This window comes from Semicossyphus pulcher, unplaced genomic scaffold (genome assembly GCF_022749685.1).
Source record: "Semicossyphus pulcher isolate SPU_LCO1_2020_fin unplaced genomic scaffold, fSemPul1.0.p SCAF_9, whole genome shotgun sequence".
Classification (NCBI taxonomy): Eukaryota; Metazoa; Chordata; class Actinopteri; order Labriformes; family Labridae; genus Semicossyphus; species Semicossyphus pulcher.
Genome location: NW_027211770.1, coordinates 6657205 through 6676384, shown reverse-complemented (window position 1 = coordinate 6676384; position 19180 = coordinate 6657205). Strand labels below are relative to the sequence as shown.

Sequence of the window (19180 nt, the reverse complement as noted above, 5' to 3'; positions counted from 1 at the left end):
TTATGGAATGTAGTATGACTTTAAAAAAGCAGGGCCACACAGAAATATCACATCATTTCATTAGCATTAGCATGGTGTTGAAAATAGCATGACTGAAACAGGTTACATAACTGAACATATGATTTAAATGCTTCCAAAAAGACGCTGATCAAGATGCACATCTACTTTCAGTTTAAAAAGCTGACCTAATCAAGGATTCTTCCTGCATATTCTATAACATGCAAACCAAGCACTCTTTGAGTATTTTCCTTAGAGTTTTCCCCTCAACCGGAGAACAAATGGCCTAAAAAAGCACCTCAGTAGCAAAGCAAAGAACCTCAACTGTAATTGCATGTGAAGCCAGAGAAGGAGGGATATGAAAAAGGGCAAAAGCACCTTTTGGCCGTATGTGGACTGTCAGCGTCTTTGGGTCTTTGCACTCATCTTGACTGGGCCGGGAGATGGGTTTGTAACAGCAGGCTAAGTAGGGTGCATGTCATGCTCTAAAATCTCTGACACCCTGAGGGGTTTGCTGAGAAGGAGGAGGTCTTGATGGGATAAGAAGGAGGGGAGATCAAGGGAGGGAGGAGACTGGAGGAGAGAGGGTGTGCCAGCTGTAATGGGCCTGGCTTGTGCCTGCGAGCGTTGGAGATTGATTTATAACGATGGTCCTCTCTCTGTGTTTTCCTCTATATTGATTCCCCTGACATGCAGTCTCATAATAGTGCCGAACAGACAGAAAGGGAGAGGCTGGCTGGCTAACTACAGCACAGAGGTGGACATGGTGTAGTGACAGCACAGCCTAAGTTACATCCTCGTCCCTTTTGGGATACGTTTTCTAATATGTCTGTTAGGTTTGTAGTCTGTGCTCTTAAGCTGGACATTAGAAAATATTCTAACTTGTTCTACCATAATAGTTAATGTGTTTATTATTCGATAAGAGAAGTAGGTTCTTTTGTTTTACAATATGTTTTTAGTTCTGCCTCCTCTGGGGGTTCAACACGACACTGTATCACCTTTCTTGCATGGTGACTATGTCTAAACATACACACTGTTTCACCCCTGCCTCTTTTCTGCTCTTGCCCCTTGAATTGTAGTAAAAACAGCATCAATAATTAATGATCCAATTAATAGTTTACACTGGTTTTTATTGAGCTGTCAAAGTGATGGAGAGCCTGCTGGTAGAGAACTCGGCCACTGCCTGCGCTTTGCCTTCGCCCTGAATCAGCACTTTGCGGGGCTTCGGAGCCGGGGCGAAACGGCAGGGTTGGGCGCAGACTGCTGATGCTCACAATTTATGGCCGTGATGAGTTTCCTGCTCCCTGAAAAACCACACCGTTTCTCGCTGGGGATCAGTGCCCAATTGTAGCGTGCCACTGGTAATAAAGCTTCAGGTAAAGAAAGGGGAAAGGCTGTACGTACCTACATGCTTGCGCCCACTCAAATTCGTTTTGACAGACATAAGGGTTGCAAAGGGAGCAGGAGGAGGTAATGCAGCTTGATGGCAGGGAACACAGGCGACGGTGGAGGTGAAACTAAGACTGATATAACCTTGTGATGAGATATAAATAGCATCTAATTTTGGTCTCAAATAGACTAATAAATGCAAACTTCTTACTGTCTCAACCACAGGTGATTTGCATGATACGTTTCTTCCTCTTCCTGTTCAAATAATGCAAGCCTTAAGCTGACTATTTAGGCCACATTAGGCAAGTGACTTGTACAATGAGAGTGTCTACATTGCTGAACTGAGCTCTGGTGTTTATGCTGCTGACAGAATAGCAGCTGGGAGGCAAAGAGGGTAATCACTGTTGTCAGCTGTGGGTTAGAGGGCCACAGAGGGAAAAGCCTGTCCAGGACATCCATAATGTTTTATCACAGAGCAGACTGTGTACAGTAAGTAGTTTTAGCATTCCTTAAGACTGATGGAGAGATAGTTACACAGAGAGAGAAAAGAAGGAAAGTTTGATTTTCTGGTTTGGAGTAACCTTGCAACTAACCATTACAGTTAGGGTAGGCAATATATTTTGGAAGCATCTTTTATCATAAGTGTTGAAATTTTCTTTACATCCTGACAGTAATTGACAAATCATATGGACCCCCCAAAATCCAGTTTCTCTGTCTGTGGCTGGCCTGTAATATTCCCCTCCAAACAATTCATTTGGTCCATCTGTCTACCTGCTCACCTGCGCGTGCTCTTCCTTTGCTGACTTTTTGCATTAAAGAGTCTTCCACAATCTAAAGTTAGCAAGCTCGTTGCACAAGAATGGCAGAAAAAGGAAGTTAGATACAGTTACAGTGACATCGATGCGCTGCACTTCCCCTCCCAAAAGCTGTTTCTTTAACTTGTTCTACACCTTAAACGGTGGAAAGCACATTCATGTTTTTTTGTTTTTTTTTTCTCTTGGATACGTTCAAAATCTATTCATTCATATTTTTTTATTTTTTAGTTTCAGAATGGTACAATAAGACCCAAAGCCCCCGTCAGAGCAGGTGGTTCATAAAGTAACATTATGCAAGAATGGAGACACTGACCCCATATTGCACTAGATGGGCAGCCCTGTGCAATGAGGGATTATTATTCAAATTTGCAAAAAAAAAAAAATTACCTTCAATTTAGTTGTCACTCCAATAAGATCATGTTGCTAAGCTGATGTAAGTTTATTTTAAAAAAAAAAACAACCTGCACCAGCAATTACTATATTATATAATTATAACAATAAGTGAGTAACAATGGTGCAAGCTATGAAAATAAGACTTGTAGTAATGAGATGTATTAAATGTGAATAATTGTTTAAAGCAGGATCTCTTTTGTCTCTCAGTATGTTATGTACTGAATTTCTGCATCAGCTGCATATACATGTATTTCATATTGTTAGAGAACCTGAAGATGTGGCTATATTTAGTCACAGTAGCAATATCTTGACACAGCATTCTTCTTCCATGCAGCTTCTTTTTTCTTTGTTGAAAAACACTTCCTCTTTACCCTTGTATGCCAGCCTCCCATCGCCTCCTCCTCTACATTCAGAAGCAGTCTATTTTTATGTTTTTCCATCATAGTTCCCTGATTTCCCTCAGATTGAATCCTCAGCCAGATAATGCCTGAAGGAGGCCCGTCCTGTATAGATCCATTAGGTTCTACAGCTCTTTGCAGGGGAAGTGAAGTGTGGCAAATGTGATGTATAAGGCCCTAGGGTTGCACAAGCACAGTATATTCAGATGACCTTACCTGTGCCTGCGGCACCTCAGGTTCACTACAGCAACAGACATTCATGTAAGCACACAAGTTCATAAACATCCGGACATGTACATGTGCAAGATGTCAGTACCAAAAGGTATTTATTTCTTTTTCACTTTCTATGCATTACTACAGGTTGTTTCATTGGGAAAGCTCATAATTCACTTCACTATTACTTAGGGCTGGGTTTTTTCCAATTTGAATCGATTGTCATTTGAATGACCCAATATCGATGAATAAATCCCAAGATCGATCTTTAAAAAAATGTGTAAAAATGTGTCTGATCACTCACGTTTCTGAGTGCTCCTGAACGCAACACGCCTCAGCGTATCCCCCTGAAACACTGTGGTGAGGGAGCATAGACTGTATAAATAATGGACGCAGTCTCAGTGACGTCACCCACTTGGTTTCTGAAGGAGCGTTTTGAAACCCGAAATGCGCCAGCGCTGGGGGTTGCCATATTGGAAATGCCAGAGCCGGCTAATCCAGAGGCAGGCAAAGAGGCGGAGCGTGACCGAGCTAAAGCCTATGGTTGAGCTCTATGGGCGGGCCGCATGAATCAGCCAGCTACGGCTATGAAGCTAGGCTATATGCTCCTCAGCGTATATTATTAGCCATAGACTGTATAAATAATCAATGAGCTAGTATGACTTTGCCAGGAGGAGATTCTGTTTGTGACGGTGACTGACTGCAGGTGCTCGCTCTCCCAGTGAGAGAGCGGTGAGCCAACACGTAACTGAAAACGTAAAGTAACCGATCTTCTCATCACTACGATCTGCTGTAATCTCTCCGGGGAAAAGCCAACAACTCCTGACTCCTATATACTGGCCGACGATTAAATAAATGTTTGACACTGAACAGGCTAACAATCCAGCTAAAGCAAGCACAGTATACCTGCTACTTAGTGCTAAAAATATATCAATACAATAACACTAGCATTTAACTCACTGGAAAACTAAAGCTCAGACTTCTTGCATAGCCGTAAAGTTCCATAAATCCAACAGAGAGATTATTGGTCCAAACTCTGAATGAAAAAATCCCCAAAAGGCTCCAACAACACAAACAAGTGAATTTAAGCTCAGTGTCTGTGTCTGTGTTGACGTCTAGCAGACAGCCAGCAGGATCCACCTGTCAATCAAGTGATCCGGCCCCTATAATTTAAGGCTTAACATAATTAAAACGGGTGTGTTATAAAAAAAAAATTCACCCCCCGTACAGTTATCCTGAACAATAAAATTAGATATTTATAACAAAACCGTTTTTAGAACCAGGCTGTTAACATGTTTATTTCTGCTGTAAAAATTGGCACTTTCCCATCTGCGGTAATGTTATTTCTTGTTTTCTGGAGCCAGCCTCAAGTGGCCACTCAAGGAACTGCAGTTTTTGTGAATCAGAATCGAATCAAATTGAGAAATCCTAATCGATACCCAGCCCTACTATTACTGAATTGTAAAATGACTTGCCAGTCAAGCAAGCAAATAATATTAAAATGCCCGTTGCCTCCTCGTGATGGGGTGTTAAATGTGGATATATGCTCGTCACTAGAAATGATCAGTTTCTCAGCAGTGAGACAGCAGTATCTCTCTGGCAACCAAATTCATTTCTCTGTCTTTGGGTGTCCTCAGCCTTCAGCACTTTTTTTTCCTACCTACATAATACTCTCCAGTGGGAATCTAAGCACCACCTTCAGATTCAATATTTTTCTCTCATCTAATTAGCTAGGATTTTTAAGCCTCTTAATCAAATTGAAAGTGCTCTTCATCTCTCTGCTCTGTGCATCCACTTGGGAAAACAGGGCAAATCTTGTAGAATGTCAAAGTTGGTTTTGCATACAAAGCTTTCCAGTAGATCAAATACTCATTTCAAGTTTATTATTATTATTACTTTGATGGAAGCACAGAATTTGCATCAAAAGATCGGGTGGTAGGTCTTGATTTGCTCTCTTAAGAGTCTAACCCTCACCGACCGTTCAGCTGGATTAATGATAAAAACGTTAAGAAGTTTGTCCCAGAAACCTCCATCCTGTAACATCATTATAGCCACTTGCCTGGACTTTATTTTTCAAGGCTGTGTGTCCACTGGTGCTACAACAGAAGTTGTAATCAGAGCCTCATCTTTAAAAGCTCTCCCTGGTGCACTTTAGATTGAGGTCAGTTAAGGCTGTGTGGCACAGCAGTCTGAATCCATAGTAAAACACATTAGAGATCTGCTGCTCTTCCTCCTAAATATGCAGCTACTCACTTTGCTAAAACAAAATGTGACTTTCTGCTGATTTGACCTTACATGTAGGGTGCTTTCAGTGATTGTTATCTAGAAAGAAGATAGAAAGAAAGGAGGAAGGTGTTTCAGTTGAAAGAATTTGTGCCCAGATGCATCACTGTGATTGTGTTTGTGTAATGCATAACTGCACCTTTTAACATAATATGGAACTGTTTTTGTACAGAACATTCTTAGCTATTGTAAAGCAATACAGCTGAGTGTCAAACACCATGTGCTGAAAAAAGTTAATTCTGAACTGAACATCTATAATTGCATCGATATTAAGAGATTTTGATTTCTGGTCTTGTCTGTGGAGTTTGTATGTTGTCAGTATCTTTACACAGGGGACGATCATTCTGAGATTTAATGTCCTGCAGGAAAAACAAGGAAAAGAGGCGGAAAAAAACATATGGTCATGAATGTCCAAACAGAGAAACCTTAGGTTTTTGTCCTACCCTGACTGCGCAGTAATGTGATGGTCAAATCATTCTTTATCCTGTGTGTGTTCTTACCTGAGCAGCATCTTTCTTTCTCTGCAGGGTTCTTAGAGTTGCATAGGTTTGAGCAGTGAGAGTGTGGCTGTGTGCATAAATGACTGTTTGGATGTCTTGTTTAGTGCTGTATGTATGTGTTTAATTTGTGTGTTCCTGTCTGTACGCTGTGGTCTGTGGTGTCCTCACTCGTCCCTCTTGCTGTCCTCTCTCGTGAATGTGCGTCCTTTCCCCCCCACCTCACAGGAGATTTGGATGGCCATTGGTGGGACCATGCGTCTTGGCATAGCAGCGAGGCCTCCCCAATGTCTTTGGTGAGACATGTGGAGCCCTGCCTTGACCCTCCCCCCCCTCCCCTCCTGCCCCTTTACCCCCATCTCTCTCTCCCTTTCTCTGTCTCTCTCCTCCCCACCCCACCCCTCCCAGAGTCTTTTGTCATTTCATGTTTCCTTCGTTTTATTTACACCTTTGCATGTTGTTTTTCTGTTTTTCTTTCTGTTTTTATCCCACACCTGTAGGGGACAGTCAAAGGGGAAAAAGAAAAACTATTGAGCAGGCATTTATGTCCGAGCCGACACACACCTTATCTGAGAGGCAAAAGAAAATGGTGCGCTTTGGGGGACACTCATTTGAAGAGGACTTGGCATGGTGTGAACCGCAGGTTAAAGACTCGGGAGTTGATACGTGCAGTAGCACTACCCTAAACGAGGAGCATAGCCATAGTGAGAAGGTACTGAGACAATCTAGCCTGCATTTTGTTATTATTTATGACCTACCCATCCAGTCTCTGTTTGCTCTTTGTCACTAAGTGTAAATAGGTGAGATGTTTGTTTTTTTGGATTTTATTTGACGTTTTATTAATTGAATTTCTCTTGCGATTTCGTTCTTTTTGTTTTTCGGTTACTTTGGCTTCACCTAGCTTGGTGTTGCCTTGAAAAGTCTTTTGGGGGCACCCTCTTTGCTTGCTACCTGTACTTGCTGTTTTGCTCCCCAAACAGAAACTACACATCTTACAGTAGTTGTAAAAGAAGAGCATTGACACACAACCTCTCTGTTTGTCATGGCACACAGGAATGTGGGTCTCTCCTAGTTGCATGCTCGTTCTCCTCCGTATGTTGTGTTCTTGCTCTGCAGCGGTCCTTTCTAGCTCAGTTGGAACACCTTTACTTAGGCCCGTCCCTTTCACTCTGCTGCCCTACCCCATAGCACCCAGTCCAGACAGAACCTGCCCCCTGCTCAACTTTCCACTCACTTCTATAGCAAAACCCAGTTATTGTAAAAACACAAAACAGGAAAGACTGGATTTGTTTTGCACAAAAAATAAAAACATTTGTTTTTCTTTTTTCCCTTCCACTGCGCGTCTGTGATTTCACCCTACCTGTGTCTCATGGCTTTATTGTGTACTGTGTAAATTTCATCCTTTTGGATCTTTAAACTTGCACCTCGTGGTTCACCTCATTTGTTCTTGTATCTTGACCTTTCCCCCCCTTTTTCGCTGTCTGCTTTCCTCTCACTATTCCACTAGACGGTGGTTTATGTTTGTGTGTAGTGAAACACCGGAGGGAGACTCCAGTCTTCCTGCTCTGTTTGAAGAGCTGGTTTGAGGAGTGTTGGGGCTGCTTGCTTTACTCTGCATGGGATGCTGCATGAAGCTCACTCCATCCTCACACCGGCAGGTTCACACAAGCTCTAGGAATAACATTCACCACTACTGCGTCAGGTGTTGTTTCCTATCTTTAGTTTTATCCATGATCAGCGTACAAATTGAATATTTCATATTTTAGATTTTGAATATTGAGCATATGGCTATCTAAAAACTGAATCTGTGTTGATGAGTCAACAGAGTTTGTGTGAACTTTCTTCCCTGAGTGAATTACTACTTTCCCTGTGCCCCCTTTTCACTATGAACAGTTGTCTGCTTTGGTCTGAAGTAATCAAATTTGAGTGGATGAGTTGTTAAACAAAAGGTGTGTTGTTGCTCTGACCTTGTAGCACCCGGTGACGTGGCAGCCGTCCAAAGATGGGGATCGCCTCATAGGGCGTATTTTGCTCAATAAGCGCATGAAAGATGGAAGTGTGCCTCGAGACTCAGGAGCTCTGCTTGGTCTGAAGGTGAGCTTATAATGACTCTGTCTGGCTGTGTCTGAAGGTATAATGCAAACACACAATAAAATGCTGAACAATTCAAACTGTGCGCTGTATCATCAAGCTTTCTGCTGCAGCATCATTATTCTACCTCCCAAAAAGCAAGTTCAAATGCGCAGAATGAGCACATATGGCACAAAAAATGTTGGTAAGTTTGCAGGTACAGGTGACTATCAGTGTTGGTTATGAACATTTTTGTCAACTTCTGAGCTGGGATTAATACTTTATTTTGTCTTTTTTGTGTGGGCTTTCTCCTTGGCTTCCAATTATTGATTATATCATAGTGGCACTCAGTATTAATTTTCATTATAGACTCGATTATGGTCCTGATGAATATTCATGTGAGGCGTTTGATATTGAGCTGTATAATTTTCTGAACTCCCTCATATTGAAGCACTATAATGAACTGCATTTAGCAGCTCAGAGGAAACAAGCCAGTCTAGATATGTGGGTGTTGTAATTCCACAGTTTGGCGATTGAATCATTGTTTGTTTTGCATGTTTTATGGATTGAATATTAACATCACAGTACTCTTTATATATATTATATACCTGCTGAATGTGTTTTTTTCCTTGTGCTTTAGATGCTGTATATCCTACTGCTATAAGTTATATCATTTAAACCTTTCTGTTATTGCATTAGAGTCACTACATTGCCCAAAGCATATACCTGATTTTTTCTTGTGGTAGATGCTTTGGTTTCTCTTCCCCTTTCACTGTTGCATAAATCTGTAGGTGGTGTACACTGGTGAAAAAGCTGAGCAGTCAAAGTTCACAGGAGCATGCTGGGCCATGAAGAGACAGAACAGAGAGCAGCAAGATGGGGAAAAATCATTACTGATTGAATGAGCCTACTGAAATGGCATGTTTGTGTCTGCTCAGTGCCTCTGTGCGTTTCTGTCCGCTCAGCAGCAGCCAGCCAACTCTGCAATCCAGCCAGTCAGTCCATCAGTCAGGCTGCCAGCCTCGCCCTCACCGTCCATCTCTCTCTCTCTCTCTCTTTCTCTCCCTCTCTTTCTCTTCTCCTCTGCAAGTCTCTTCTCTGGCTCCAGCCTGTTACATAAAGCCATTTCATTTAGCAGACTTCCCTAAGCTCCTTTGTATGTTGGCATTCAGCTGCCATTAAGAGGGATTTTTATTTGTATGATGCCCATGTAAGCTGAGTGGAAAGTAGTACAGCAGCTCACGGCTGTACAGTACAGCTCTAGCCCACAGGCCTGCACTGCTACAGACCCACTGAGCAGCAGCGTGTCTCTGGGGAAGAAGGCCCAGCTCTGAACATTTTTGAAAAACAGAGATGCACTTTTACCCCTGACCCCGTCTTTTAACTGATTTTATTGAAGATTGAAGATGTCTACCTTGCAGGCAAAAGCTTTAGCCAAAGCATCAACAGGTTACTTAAAGGGAAAAAAAGATGTCATGTGATATGACACATGTATTATGTCTACTATGTAAAGGGAAAAAAACGTCATGTGAAGTGTCATGTCTACTATGTATGTATTTCAATGTCCCTTTTCTGTTTCTTCAGGTGGTTGGAGGCAAGATGACAGAATCTGGTAGACTTTGTGCTTTTATCACTAAAGTGAGAAAAGGAAGTCTAGCAGACACTGTTGGACACCTCAGACCAGGTATTAAAAAACCCTACACACAAACTTTTATTCAGATGTTCAAATAGTGGGTTTGTATTTAGTATATTTAATGGTGCATAACAATGTATATTTTCTATACTGTGACAACACAGATGGCAGCATAATCAAATATTGAAATGTTCCATGTGTATCTCGTGTGTTTGCAGGTGACCAGGTGCTGGAGTGGAATGGGAAGCTTTTACAAGGAGCCACATTTAAAGAAGTTTACAATATCATTCTAGAATCAAAGCCTGAGCCACAGGTGGAACTAGTGGTCTCACGGCCTATAGGGTGAGAGCTTCACAATCACTGACAAACCCGAAGTATTCTTCACAAGACAGTTGACAGTTCTACATTCTGTCCAGAGTATCTTCCTGCCTCTTACCAAGTGAATGCTGGGACAGATTCCAGGCCCCTGTGACCCTGAAAAAGGAATAATCAGTTGGAGAGGATGGATTTGTTAATCAAATTAAGTGTTATTCTTCTGCCAAGAAGCAACATATACAGGTTGACATGGTATTTCTTTACCATGTCAACCTGTATATGTTTGAATGACCATGGCCTGGATTACTGAGAACCTTCACAGACTTTTTAAAAGAGCTTTTTCACATTAATTGAAGAGTTGTACCATAACATGTGAGGCTTTTTCAAAATAGTCTTTCATTAGATTCAGCCACTGAGAATACATTTATTCAGTTAAGAAGAAATTATTGAAATAAAATCCATGTCCCAAACTAAAACAACCAAAACAGGGATTATGCATCAGATTGTAGCATTTCACTGCCTGCATTAACTGTCAACTGCATTCTCTATGATATGAAGACTTAAATCGTGCAATCAAAGATTGAATTTAGTTTGTTTTGTAATGAAAATTGTTTGCGAAAGAGTGCTGCTGACTTGCTTATTCAACATCTGTTCCTCCTTCCCTCCGGCTGTGGCTCTGTCAGCCTTGTATGGGGCCAACAACGCAGCCTGGCAGAATGAAAGGCTGCTATTTCTCCTGCACATTCTCCTCCAGGTGTATTTTAAATGGTTAATTCTTGGGAAAAACAGCAGCACCTTTGTCACTTCCTATATCTGACCTGCTTTGTGTGCTGCTGAGAGAGCTGCTGGGTGAATCAAGACTAATGTGGTGCTTACAGTCATTAAAGCCCAGTGCAGTCAGCATTACCTCAAATCGATCTTTTCCATCCCTCCTTCTGTCCTCTCTCCCACATTCATGCTTTTGTTTTTTTGTTTTTTTTGCAGAGATATTCCAAGGATACCAGACAGCACACATGCACAACTGGAATCAAGTAAGTCTTGTCAAGTTCTTAAGACTTTTTCATTACCCTGTTTTATCCTATGAAATCAGCCTAGAAACATCAAGTGAAGGAAATGTCTTAGAATTGCATCTTTCACTCTGCCTGTACGTATTTGTCTTTCTCATGGCAAGCTTTCTTGCCCCCTTTGTCACTCTCTTTTTGTTTGTATTTTTCTGTCTTCCTTACTACTGTCTGCATTTCTAATTGTATCGCTTCATGTTACGGTTGCCACAAAGTAAAACCAACATCACTAAGAAAACATCTGAGTGTGTCGTCTGTGCCCTGTCAGGTTCGAGTTCTTTTGAGTCTCAGAAGATGGATCGCCCATCCATCTCCGTCACGTCCCCCATGAGTCCCAGCATGCTGAGGGACGCCCCCCAGTACCTGTCAGGACAGCTCTCAGTGAGTGACCTCAGCATGTCGTACAGTCTACATGTGAAATGTTCTCAAAGGACTGCATTGTTAGATTGCTTTGGCCACTGTTGAAAACTTGTCAGATGGGTTATTAAGTATATATATGACTATATTGTGGAATATACCTTTAACATTGTGCAGTGATTATTAAACTCAAGGTATATATTAAATCCTGCTTCTAACCGTTGGACTGCCAGCTACAGCCTGTCTCACTCTGCCTGTTCAGCTGGCCTTTTACCAGCCCAGCACAGGGTTGTAGATCAGGTTACTGTGTGTGTTGTCCATTATCTAGTATAAAAACCCTCCTGGGGTAAATGGGTAAAGGGCTGCATTAAAGCAAGAGATAAATCAACTCTCAAATTTAGGATCCACAGGGGAAATAGCTCTAGCATCTGGGTAATATCTCCTGGACATGTTTTTCTTGCACTGTAGCGTAATTTGACTCACATTGACACTAAAAGGATGTCAGCTGTTTGAAAATAAGCACTGCATTCTGCAAACCCCAAATCTTGCCCAGATGCCTTACCTTTGACAGTGAGTCACTGACCTTGAAATTCTTAAATAACTGTACACTGAAACTATTCAGGTCATCTAATTCTTGTAAGATGAGTAATTCTACACAGTAAAGCACTGATAGTATGATATTTCTGGAACAGTCTTTATATTGTGTTTATGAATAATAAGGGTTTAACGTCACTATGACGCAAGCTTTGAAGCAGAGGAGTCCATTTCCAGAATAAAAAGAGAGATATAATTGTGACTCATTGATAATTTCAAAGGGGCCCATGCAGAACAGAGCAGAGCAGCTTAGGGACAAGGAATCAGCAGAGAAAGAAGAAGTGAAGATAGAAGTGAAGGTGAGAAAGTAAAGCAAGAATGAACCCACTGGACTAAATCTCTCATCAGAAGCTACACACTTCTGTCGAGCGTATATTGTAAGTTTGTGTCGTTGTTTTATGGGGTTTCAGTTTTATGCATTTTCTTTCTTTTCTTTTTTTTTTTGCTGTTTAATTTTTGCTTATCCAGAGCCAAAGCCTTAGTAGAAGAACAACGCCTTTTCCCCCTAGGGTCCAGGTAATGGGCCCTGTCTGAAGGGCACAATCTCTATTTGGTCTTTGCTCATTGACTGTTGACTGGCCTTTTTTCTGTTTCCATACTTTGGAAAATGCATTCCCTGGGAAATGGCAGCTTCAAGTTTCCCTCTCAGTGCAGTGCATTGTGTCATTTTTTTCAATTTGATTTCTTGGTATCACTGTTATGATGAGAATTATAATTATTCATTTTAACCCATTCACATCATTATTCCTAGATAGTGCATGCTCAACTAATCTGAACACATCAAAGAGACACTCTTCCATTGCCTGATTTGACAGCAGAGTTGTACCTACCTTGTGTTATACATCAGGTCACTTTGGCAATGCAGGAGGGTGTCTCCCTGAATTTTTTTTTAGGACAAAAGACTTGGGTTTTTTCTGTTTCCTTGTGACATGAAATCCTGGCCTTTAAAACTCCAACCCTTCACACATCTGCAGGAGAACTTCTCCGTGTGTGAATTGACATAATGTAAATTAGCAGCTAATGGGTTATTAGTCCTAATTCTTTGGTTTCATGTTGCAGTGAACAGATACCAAGTTCACTGTCCCCACCAAATTGCACTTTCCCTCTAGATGAGAGTACACGTATAAGCAAATTGTACCTCTCTATTAACAAACTTTGAACTGAGCAAAGCTATGAAGACATTCCTTCTGTCAGGTCTCCTTAATGTCTTATTTTGTGTGTTTTGTTTAATGGAACGATTTAGAATAACTTTGTGTGGGTTTGCATTTTTGATTCAGATAGCTTGAAACACTCCTGCTTTGATTTCTGAATTTTTATCTATTGACACTTTTATAATAGGTTGCTTATGTTGTTTTTTGTTCTCAACAAGAATTTGCACCGTGAGTTTTCAAATTGAGAAGAGTCTAAACACATGATATGGAGTAAAAATTGAAGTAATTGAAGTTGTTTTTATCGGCACTAAGGTTTCTATGTTTCAGTACATAGATCATAACATTGACAAAATGTAAAACCGCTCATATGAGTATATTTGAATAGTTTCCTAATGGACCACTTGAATGATCACTCATAAAATAATCTTTACTTTTACAAGGTAAATCTTCTGAGATGTTTACCAAATTCAAAGACAGTGCAGTTCAGACATATTTAGACGTGTCTGGAAGTTTGGAAGGCAACAAGCTTAGACTTTATTTGGTACAATTTGTTTTCCCGTAAGCCCTCTGTTGCCTGTTTTTGCCTTTATGAAATCTATTGACTTGTCTTGAATGCTTTTTCTTGCGTTGCTGCATGTATAGCTGGTAGTTTGAAATATTGCAGACCCTTTTCATAACCTTATTTTTAAAGTATGGACAAGAGCTTAGAAGTTTTAGTTGTCATTTCATCTTCTTTCTTTAAGGCCTCACTTGGAGTTTTTTTTCTCCTTCTAAGTGTCTTCTTTTGGAGTCCATACTTCCCCTTCAATGTGAACTGTCTTTAACGCAACAGCATGATTGATTTCTTTATATTGATGCACAGTGAACATTACTAGATACAACATCACTGGTAGACTGTATCATTTCAGCTGAGCACAGTGTTGATTTTGCCTTTAGCATTTTATTTCAATTCACTTCACTGGAAATGGCATTCAGGCAAATTGCTTTCAGTTCCATTCAATACACTTTATTCATTCCTGCAGGGGAAGTTTTTAATGACAAGCTTAAACAAATAAAACACTTAAAGTTAAAGCAAAACAAACGAAAAACATCACGCCACAACACACATAATTACAAAAACACATCTATTCGTTAAAGAACGTTCTCTTTAGACTAAACTGTCACTTATATTTTGGTGTTATTTTAACATATGTTAACACTAATACAGTAAGTCCATAGTGTAATGAGAACTTGATGTCTGATATATTGCTCCACTAAGCATGTGACCTGACATCATCTTAGCAGGCAGACACCTTCCTTCTTCTCTTTGAAGGGTGAATACAGGAGAAGATCTTACTCTGTAGGCAAAAAATAACCTTTGTTGAAATGACAATAATAAGTGTATTTCTGACTTCTGGTCTTCTCCTGCATTAATCCCTCTGTTTGTTCACCCATATCAGTCTCTCAGCAGACCATCTCTGCTCTTTCCCTGCAGGTCAAACTATGGTATGACAAAGTGGGCCATCAGCTCATCGTCACCATCCTGGGCGCCAAAGACCTGCCACCCAGGGAAGATGGCCGGCCCAGGAACCCTTACGTTAAAATCTACTTCCTCCCTGATAGAAGGTAAGCGTAGCGACAGTTACCGTTGCCACAATTACCATGTGCTTACTCTACCCACCCCACTCATTTGATGTCATGTTATTTCACTCCATTCAGGAAGATATTGATAATAGTGGGTTGAAGTGGTTTGTGTATTCAAAAAGAGAATCTGTATTTGTGTTGATTTTCTGGAACATAAGTGTGATATGACAAGGTCATTCTTTTTCTCAGCCATTAGCATCAGGAACGGTTGTTTGGGTATATGTGGATGTGTGGAATTACTTTGTTGGTTGTTGAGGTCAGTTTGGATGCAGTTTTTGCCTATGAAGAATGCAAGACTTAGACATTTTCAGGAAGATACTCAGTCATCCTGCCACCTCATTCTTATCAACGGCATGCTACGTTGATGTGCTCTGTGCTGTGTCGTGTTATTGATCTTTTGTATTCGTGGCTCTACCCTATCATGGTTGTAAATAAAAACAGTTTGAATTATTGTTCCTCCAGCGACAAAAGCAAGAGGAGAACAAAAACGGTAAAGAAATCCTTAGAGCCCAAATGGAACCAGACCTTTATGTATTCGCCGGTGCACCGGCGGGAGTTTCGGGAGCGCATGCTGGAGATCACATTGTGGGACCAAGCCAGGGTGAGGGAGGAGGAGAGCGAATTCCTGGGAGAGGTAAGAAAACCAAACCCGTCCATCAGGGACACTCAATGACTGTATCTAAGCCCATCCTTTTTTTATAGGCTCAGGCCCTTAATAAAGCTCTGACCATTACAAGGTTTTGATGGTTCAGTCTTTGTCCAACATAGACAAAAAGATTCCATTTGTTGTGTAAAACTGTTATGATCACTTAACACACCTCAAGAAAGGTGAAGGGGATCTTGGGGATAGACCCTCACTGTAAGGGCTCACCAAAGTATTGTGGCAAGTGGCTGTTGTTGAGAAAAACTTTGGTAACTTTACAACAAGTGGAGTGAGGACATATTTGGGGCAATAGATGTTACAATAGATGTTCTTTTCCTTTGGCAGATCCTTATCGAGCTAGAGACAGCTCTTCTGGATGACGAGCCACACTGGTACAAGCTACAAACCCACGATGTGTCCTCTATTCCGCTCCCACGTGCCTCCCCAAATACACAGCGCAGGCAGCTCCATGGAGAGAGTCCAACACGGCGGCTGCAAAGTGCGTAACCCCTCCTGTCTTTGACACATGCCACAAAATGTATTGATTATCTTGACATTTAACGTAAAGAGAGAGAATGAGAGTGGCCACCCTTTAGGGAAATATACATTAAAAGAAATATGAATCACACTACACACTATTAGGCAGTGGTCATCCCTCAAGTCTGTATCATAAAGCTCTTAGTAGGTTAGTGAGACACTTTGCACTGCAGCACATACAGTACATGCCAGTGATTTTAGATGAGTGATAACGAAATGAGTGGCTTAGGTCTCTTAACAGTTACAGGGCAAAGGTTCCTCAGTCAATACATCAATTTACTAAAACAAAACCAAAAAAAGATATTGTGTAGCTTGACTTTAAAACTTTACTTTAACTATCTCAAGCTCTCAACTTAGTAAAGAAAATGATGGTGCTAATTAAATGATAAGTTTACATGTATCATTTTTTATTTTTGCACTGCCCATATGAATTTTGAGGAGGATCCTTCTTTATAGTATTTTTTTCCCCTTTAACTGTGATCCTGTAGTGTCAACTCTTTAAATTAAATCTATTCAAGTGGATTATGCAAAATTTCAGCTTCTGTGATATGGAAACTTTTTTGCTGAGACTGTGTTGTTGTCACATTGCTCTTGCCAAAACATGTACAATACTGCACAGGTCTTGAAAAAGATCAAGGAGGGCATCATTTATACTATTTTTTTCCCCTGTAAAGTGAATGATCACACACAGTCTAGTACAGAAGAACAAGGCTTGTGCCATTTTCCAACAATAAGAATCATTTTCCAACACATTTATTTAACAGATATTAGTCCAAAGAGACTAGACCTCTGGTCAAGTCATTTTTCAGACTGTTTTTTCTTCTTCTTATAAATGTTTCAGTTTATTTTATGTCATCTATGTCACATCGCCCTTACTGCTTCTACTTTTACAGACAAAGGCTCATATTCACACAACTCAGGTAAAGGCCCCTCACACTCGCAGGCAGTGCTACTCTGTAGAGCACCTGAGTGTCCTTCTGTCCTTTTAAAGATGCATCCGTGTGCCCTAACTCCCCTTTTCCTATGAAGGGTGCATGTTTCTGCTGCCGTATTTGGATTGCAAAATTTAACACCCCACTTTTGAGATCCACTCATGGTATCAGACACGGGCACACTTCAGGGAAACAGAGGTTTAGGACACAGTGGTCTCTCCCTCTCTGTTTATTCACCTGTAAACTAACTCATGATCCTATCCTGCAACCCACAACCAGATCCTGCAAAACTGCACTTCCTCTTCCTAAAGTGGTGTTTAAAAACCCAGGCTAACTGCCAGTCATGGCAGATACAGATTACCTTGATTCTGACCACTTGCTTTTTCCTTTGTTATATATATTCAGTAACATTTTTCCTGGTACGCGTTTTCTCCTGTTAAAATTGCACAAAATGTTTTTGGCAAACTTTGCAACCCATTCTGCTTTGCTTGTGTCTGTGTGTCTTGAATGTGAATATGTTTCTAAAATTGTCACAACATGAGGACTCTGAGTGAGTCTTGTGTGATACTTGTGATTACGTGCTTACTCCTCTTAATCGTTCAAAACAGTGATTTTATATTTACTTAAAAAACAAACAAGGAAGGCTTCGATTTTTGTGTCACTTTCCTCTAACCAAACCCAACAATAGTTCCTATTATGGCCCTTCTCCAACCACTGTTACTTTCTATAACCAGATACTAGTAAACATACTGTAACTGACTTCACTGTAGTCCGTGTTACGCAGGACTGCTCCACTGTACTGCTTCTACTAGACACTTACGGCCTGGCTGCTTCCCCCAACAGGATGATTTTCTGGGTGTTTGTGTAAGTGTGAGGTGAAAGAGCTGACAGCTGTAAAAAGTCTCCAGCCAACTGAGATGAGAGGTTGGGAGCGGCAGTGCCAGAGTGCAGCACTTGTCATTTCTGATAAAGCACATGTGTCCAGTTGATTTAAGTTGACTGAACGGTGAAGGCAGTGGGGGGGCTGCAGGGAGGGGGTCATACTTTAAAGAGATGGGACAAGCAGGGGTGATAAGGCTACTCAAGAAAGAGCTGTAAAGCCATATCAATTCTGCCACCACCTCCTTCACATGTAAATTAAATGATTGAATGTGTCATTTAAAAGTGCCACAGTTCAGAAGAAGAGAGATGTTGTTTTTGTTGAAGGCGAGCAGTGAAACGCTGCATTATTTGTCACAGCTGACTCATATTTTCACATATATAATGCAAAGCGGCCTCTTGGGGGACTGTTTGTTGTTGTATTTGTGAGGTGGTGTACAACATAATATATTCATTTGGATTCATTTAGGACCGTCACTTCAACCAGTAAAGATTACATTCAGAACAGGAAGGCATAACACAAAAACATGGATGAATAAACAAACGAGGCAAAGGAAATGACTCCACCCCCTCTCTGTCTCTCTCTTTCTTTCCTCATTATATCCTGCACACCCTGCTCTCTCTTCTGTTCCCCTCTGGAAGGATCCCAGAGGATAAGTGACAGTGAGATCTCGGACTACGATTGTGAAGATGGTGTTGGGGTAATAACAGGTAATATACTGTGGTCGTATTAATATGCATCACTTATAATGCATGTGAATACATTTATTTGTACAATAAGTTAAATACATTTAAAAAACAAAGAGACAATCAGGAGACAAAGTAACAAATAGTTGCTTATGTTTGCAGGATGCTGCCATATTAACATTTAATAATGTTGTGCTTATTTGCCTTGGCTTTGAGCTTAACTAACCTTTACATGTCACTGTGTGTCAAATGCTTGCTAGGCCTGAACAGCTCACAAAGACTGTTTTATACAACAGTAGCAGGGTAAAATGCTGCAGCCCATCAGCAGCAGCAGCAAAGAGAGGGAGCACTGAGATTTTGTCTGCCTCTGCACTGCTAGTTTCTGTTCTGCTGTACTCACCAAGGCTTCAGCAGCACACCCACGCTGCACATCAGAAAGGGAGAAGCAGAGCTGTTACCTGCCAGAGACCTTCAGAAGAAGTCAGAAAGAACGAATGGAAAATACCTGAAATATGGCCACATAAAGTATCAATCTCTAAGAAAATTATGCTGCAATAGGTGACAAAGCCATGCTGCTTTTCCTGTCATGCTTGCAGGAAAGCTGTTAAATGGAGACAGTTGCCTGTTCTGTGTTTAGCGTGTGGTAAAGGTTTACATCCCTATTAGCAAGTAAAGGCCTCAGAGAAGGAGAGAGGGAAAGCATCTGAGACATA

General features: G+C 41.0%; 1 protein-coding gene across 26 annotated transcripts in view; it reads left to right on the top strand.

Moving 5' to 3' along the window:
• Nucleotides 1-19180, top strand: part of rims2a (regulating synaptic membrane exocytosis 2a) — a 143123-nt gene that overhangs the window by 74291 nt on the left and 49652 nt on the right. For 13 of the 26 annotated variants that reach the window (XM_069655879.1, XM_069655874.1, XM_069655875.1 and 10 more), the window contains 10 exons: nt 6486-6697; nt 7960-8079; nt 9640-9739; nt 9907-10030; nt 10988-11034; nt 11333-11445; nt 14641-14771; nt 15252-15423; nt 15778-15931; nt 18423-18491. In XM_069655879.1, coding sequence (XP_069511980.1) covers nt 6486-6697; nt 7960-8079; nt 9640-9739; nt 9907-10030; nt 10988-11034; nt 11333-11445; nt 14641-14771; nt 15252-15423; nt 15778-15931; nt 18423-18491 — 1242 coding nt within the window. Of the gene's footprint in view, nt 1-6213; nt 6282-6485; nt 6698-7959; nt 8080-9639; nt 9740-9906; nt 10031-10987; nt 11035-11332; nt 11446-12483; nt 12532-14640; nt 14772-15251; nt 15424-15777; nt 15932-18422; nt 18492-19180 lie in introns of all 26 variants that reach the window. The other 13 variants (XM_069655891.1, XM_069655880.1, XM_069655899.1 and 10 more) reach the window with 3 other exon arrangements.